The 5704-nt window shown below is 36.4% G+C and overlaps 1 protein-coding gene across 1 annotated transcript; it reads left to right on the plus strand.

Annotated features, from left to right (window-relative positions):
* Positions 1–400: 400 nt before the first annotated feature.
* Fdcsp (follicular dendritic cell secreted protein) lies at positions 401–4789 on the plus strand. Its single transcript, XM_021161776.1, has 4 exons — positions 401–435; positions 2253–2312; positions 3328–3360; positions 4572–4789. The coding sequence occupies exons 2-4, from the start codon at positions 2259–2261 to the stop codon at positions 4737–4739; spliced, it is 255 nt and encodes an 84-aa protein (XP_021017435.1). The 5' UTR covers positions 401–435; positions 2253–2258; the 3' UTR covers positions 4740–4789.
* The last annotated feature ends 915 nt before the right edge of the window (positions 4790–5704 follow it).

Raw genomic sequence — 5704 nt, forward strand, 5'->3', positions numbered from 1 at the left:
TAAATCAAGTGCTAACTCTCTCAATTTCTCAGGCCATTGGCCCACACAATGGGAAGATCTGATAATCATTTTGCACTTGCTGCTGGCTGTTTTAGAGATTAAGTGGTATAATAGGCACGCAACACTTTTGTCTATAGAGCAATAAGCCCCAAATCCATGAGAGACAACATTTAAAGGAAAACCACAAAAGAAATATTCTGTATCACTCAACCATAGTTTCCATGAAACTGCCAGTGTCACTCATTTCTCAGTTTCAATGGATTATGGTAGTTGAGTCAGTAGAATACTGACTGATCCCAGGAGCAGCTTTCCAGCCAAGGACTTCTCCATTCCATTGTGCTGGGAGTATATAAAAGAGATGCAACAGTGAGGTGCCTGTCATCTTCCCCTGACAATAGCAGTATCAGCGAGAAGGAGCAGAGTGGAGAGTTTCAGGTAAGAAGGCTCTCAACTAACGCTGTAAACTATGGCTATACAACTCTTCTAGGAGACAGATGGCATATGTACATATTAATTTTTTCAAACTACCAGAATTGAAACTGTAATGGGACACTTGCTTGAAATTACAAACAGTGATTTGACTGTCCACTTGTGTATTTCTGTTTGTACAAATTTAAAACCACCATTTTTCTATAGTAAGGATATATTTTAAGAATGGCCATAAAGGAATCTTTGCAAGGACTGGGCACTGACGAGGGGAATGGAAATAGCATCAGGTTCATCATTTTGAATTTTATGGACCAAGTCAACAAAGATGGGAGGAATTCTATGTGTATGAAGAATTAACCTTCCGTGTAGTGGTGCAAATCTTTAGTGACAGCATTTGGGAGTCAAGGCCAGTGAATGTATCTCTGTAAGTTTGAGGCCAACCTGGTCTATCCAGTGAGTTCCAGGATGGCCAGAGCTACACAGTGAGTCTCTGTCTTGGCCGTGATAAAAGAATTACGACTTTGTTAGTAACATCCTGTTCATCTTTAAAGTATCATCATTTATGCACCATTCTAATATGTCATATTGATTTCAAATAATAATTATTTAAATTCTCTCTTTTATATCAACCTTTGAATGAAATTGATGGTGCCACAAAACATATCTGATGCATAAGACTTTTCTTTTTTTAGGTTCTCTTTCTTTGCATGTTTATTATTTATGTAAAGAAAAGTTACTGATTTATGAAAGTTGAGTCTGTATCATGCTACATTGCTGAATTTGTTTATCATTTCTAGAAGTTTCACAGTAGAATTTTGGGTTCTCTTATGTATGTAACAATATACTGCTAGGGCTTGGGGGAAAATGGTCATTGGTAATTATGGCATATAGCAATTATAAAACAAAGGAGTCTGTGATGTGTTTTATCTGTTTAATGAGATTTTAAATAATCCTTGAAACTATTCCTTTGTATAAAATTCTCTACAATTCTATTCTCTTCAAAACTTATTTCCCCATTCTGTCTCTTCTATATTCTCTCAATATTTTGTAACTTCTGCACATAGTATATATCACATATTGGTTTACATTACAAAGACATAATTATCTATCTCTGAGTAGTCTTCACCTGAAAGGGCTCAAGCTTTATAGTTATATCCATGAGAGTGGCCTGCACAATGTCTGAAGAAGGAAGGTAGAAGTGTATAAAATGAGGGACACATTGTATTATCAGTTTTCTATACTGAGAGTTGACCATTAGAATGCTAAACCTGACAAAACTTTTAAATACCTGTCTTTAAACTCATCAATTACATCCCGATATGCTGTATATTCTAGTTACATTTTCATTGATATGATGAGAAAGAAACAAAGACAGAGTTCAAGATGTAGCAACATTTTATTCTTTTATGTTTTAATCTTCTGTCTCATAGAAAAGTGATAAAGTGATAAAAACGAATAGCCATGATCTCAAAGTTGTCCCCAAATGATGTTAGTGAAATGGGAAATGAGCATTTTCCTTGGTGTAAAATAATAAATATTCTTCAGAAAACTGTAGTGCATACTGACCAGTAACTCTCTAGTTAATAAGGCTTTTAAGACAGCATTCATAAATATGTGAATACTTATTTTTAAAGAACTGATACAATGAAGTCATAAAAACACAAACCATTCCTATATTTACTTTTGAAAAGTTTCCCACTAGTAAACAGGCAATAAAACTGCAAATGGCCAGCTAAGTCCTGAGAGCTATTAGTTACATACACTGTACCAGGCTTGTATCTTCTGGACTTCAGTTAATAATCAGTCTTCTTTATGATGCCTAGGACAAGATGAAAACTCTTCTCCTGCTCTCTGCCATCCTGGCAGTAACTGCTTGTCTCCCGGTGAGTAACATCTAATCTCTAAAGTGTTTATGAACTTTAGATTCACGATTCTCGATGATGTTATTGCTCTTTCTTCACACTTTAGTGCTTAAAGATACTTTCAACCTGACCTGTAGCATTATATTTCAGGAAATGTCATATGCTCTTTGGTGCATGACTGATGCCACGTAGTTTTTGTGCAGTAGCAAACACAATAACATTTAAAATTCTCTCTGAAAAATGGGACCATCATCCAGTGCTAGAGCACTTACCTGATAGCTGTCTCAGTTTCTATTGCCGTGGTAAACACTATAACCAAAACCAGTTTGGGGGGGGGGGTTGTTGCACTTTGCAGCTCTTAGCTCTTAGGTCACATCCCATCACTAAAGAATGCCAGAGCAGCAACTAAAGACAGGAACATGAGACCAGAAACAAAGCTGAGGCTATGGAAAGGTGCTGCTTACTGATTTGTTCCCTATGGCTTATTCATCATGCTTTCTCATACAACTTAGGACCACCTGCTCAAGGATAGTAAGGACTGAATGGCCTGGGTCCTTCCACACCAATAATTAAAGAAGAAAATGCCCTATAGACTTGCCCAAGAGAAAACGGATGGAGACATCAGGTTCCCCTTCCCAGAGAACCTAACTTTGTATCTGGTTGACAAAAAACAAGCCTGGACACTAACTTTGAGAACCCAAAGGATTCTTCAAAGGCAACATTTTCCAATAGCATTGAGCTAGGGACCAAGTGATCTATCTAAGCATAAGTGATCTAAGAACATTTGACTTCCCAAAGGATTCTCAAAGTATCAAAGGATGTTTGCTCCTCAGCACCACAAAAAGAAAAAGCAATCATGATGACCAGTAACATTTTTTTCTGAATATTGCCTTTATATCTGGACAACCAAGTTCTGTATTTTGATGGATAGCACGAAACAGTATTAGAAAGTAGATGAATTATTTCTTTCATGTATATGCATATGTTTCTCATGTGTTTACATCAGGACGAGTTAATTTCACGTATTGACTTTTAGGTGCCTAAGGACCAGGAACGAGAAAAACGAAGTGTAAGTTGCTTTTCATCTTCCCGTGTCAGGTGTGTGTGTGTGTGTGTGTAAGATAGTCACAAGTGTGGTTAAAGGCATTTAGACACCCAAACCTCTTGACCTCTGAGAGAGTCTCAAGAATCTTTGGAGTATTCTCATTAGACTAGTATATAGAGTTTGATTTGGGGGGAATACCTGAATTCAGTATAAATTAATTGGTTAATATCTGCCTATATAAAGAAAAAAAACTTTTCATCTCATATAAAAGTGACATGCAAGTTTAGTTGTGTGTTACTCTGTGACAAAAGGCACAGTGGAGTTCTCACAGGGAACTTCCTAAAATACCCCACCTCTTAAAGGCAACATTTTCCAATAGCATTGAGTTAGGGACCAAGTGATCTATCTAAGCATAAGTGATCTAAGAACATTTGACTTCCCATTCCAGGTGGTAGTAGGCCAGTCTTGACAAAAGTAGGAAAAAAATCAGCAAAACATTACTTTGGTATGAACAGACAAGTAAAAACATTCAAGAAAAATGGGGGCATGGGAATGAAGAAAAGACAGATGGACGTACTTACAGAAAAACTGGGATGAAGTAGGCCGTGTGCTCTGATGGATATGTACCTGTGGCAGCCTCAAAATTCATCACTCTATTATATACAGCAGGAATGAGAAAGAAGTGAGTTAGCTAATGTCAGCAGAAGGTCTCTGGATGGGAGTGGTTTTAGATAGCAGTCATTCGGGAGGAGGAAGCACCAAATCCTGCTTCTGCACACACTGGTTTTAGCCAACTATAACCATTTCATACATTGGCTAGGGGAAGACTTAAACATTCTTCTGAGCCTAACCTTGAGCCTAACCTTTTCCATTCCCTTTGGTCTAAGACATTGAAATCCTTGACCAGGCCATTCTTAGGTCAATAATATAGCACTCCACCCATGCAGCACAAAAAAAAAAATTGATAGAAATGTAGACACAGAATGAGACGAAGAAATAAAGAGATGATTTTCAACATGTGATTTGGTTAATGGTCATATGAATCAAAAAGATACATATTACAGAGCCTTCACCTCTCTTATCATTCATTGCCTTATAGCTATAGAAAGAATTATTTGAAAAATTTGCTTTGAAGTCTAAGATTTGGAATGTAGTTATCTCTAATTTTCTAAACTGAAATAATTAAGCCCTTGTTAATTTTACAAATAAAGACTGGCCTTTCCTTTTATCAACAGGCCAGTGACAGTGACAGTGATGAATTCCCTTCACGGATTCCCTTTCCCCCATACGGGTATCCATTTGATACATACCCTCCATTCTTAAATCAAGGCTACCCATGGTATTATTATTATTATCTTCCTTTTCCCCTGCCCTTCACTCCCCCTCCAACTGCAGAGCCTTAACTGCAAATGAAAGAAAAGTCACACTGTGGATTATTTAAGGTGAGTTTGAATAATATAGTCACTTTGGCCGTTCTGTTTCTTTTTTGTGAGTATAAATGCATCACTCCATGAAAACGTTACACTGTTGGTAGCTATTAGGATCCTACATGTTTCAGTATTTTTCTGTGGTAAATGTTGTTGGTACCAACAGTGGAGTTATATACTATGTGTCCTTTAGATCCAATAACACAACAGTTTAAATTCCTTGCTTGCTACAATACAATAAAACCAAGTCTGTTTTCATTATTTTATTTAAGAATTTTCTACTAAAACAGTTTTTCAGTTTGGGATGAATCATAGGAATAGTAGACGCAAATGTCAATATAAAGCTGAGCCTGGATGAACTTATGAATCTAGAAAGTAAAGGAAAGTTCTTCCTAACCCTTAGAAAAAATAATCTAAGATTTTTAATGTTAATCACCCTAAACAATGGTGTATGTCTAACATTTAAAAAACCTATAGCCTTATGTTACACTTAAAATATAGTTACTGTTATCTCAGCATACCAGACTCAAAGTGGTGAGTCTGCAAGCCCTGGATAGATTGGGTACAGGCTATATTGCAGACTAAATACAGACCCAAAACATTTTAGAAAACAAAAAACTTCTCACTGTAATGCACATACATATAATATGTGTACACACACATGCACACATGCACACACACTCATACATGCACACATACACACATTCACACATACATACACACAAACACACATACATGCACACATACATACACACAAACATACATACATACATACACACACACACACAAAGGCTCTGACTTTTTCTTTTTCTACTCAGAATTCATGTGCTAAATGTTTTCCAAGTCTTGAGCTACATGGATTTTTATGACAACATTTATCATAAATACAATATATGTGTATATGTATATGCATATGTATCTTGTAAGTTCTCTAGAGAATG

This window comes from Mus caroli, chromosome 5 (genome assembly GCF_900094665.2).
Source record: "Mus caroli chromosome 5, CAROLI_EIJ_v1.1, whole genome shotgun sequence".
Lineage (NCBI taxonomy): Eukaryota > Metazoa > Chordata > Mammalia > Rodentia > Muridae > Mus > Mus caroli.

Coding starts and splice junctions, on each gene's coding strand:
- Fdcsp (XM_021161776.1), top strand. CDS start 2,259: ATGAAAACTCTTCTCCTGCTCTCTGCCATCCTGGCAGTAACTGCTTGT. Junction 2,313..3,327: donor CAGTAACTGCTTGTCTCCCG/GTGAGTAACATC, acceptor ATTGACTTTTAG/GTGCCTAAGGACCAGGAACG. Junction 3,361..4,571: donor AGGAACGAGAAAAACGAAGT/GTAAGTTGCTTT, acceptor TTTTATCAACAG/GCCAGTGACAGTGACAGTGA.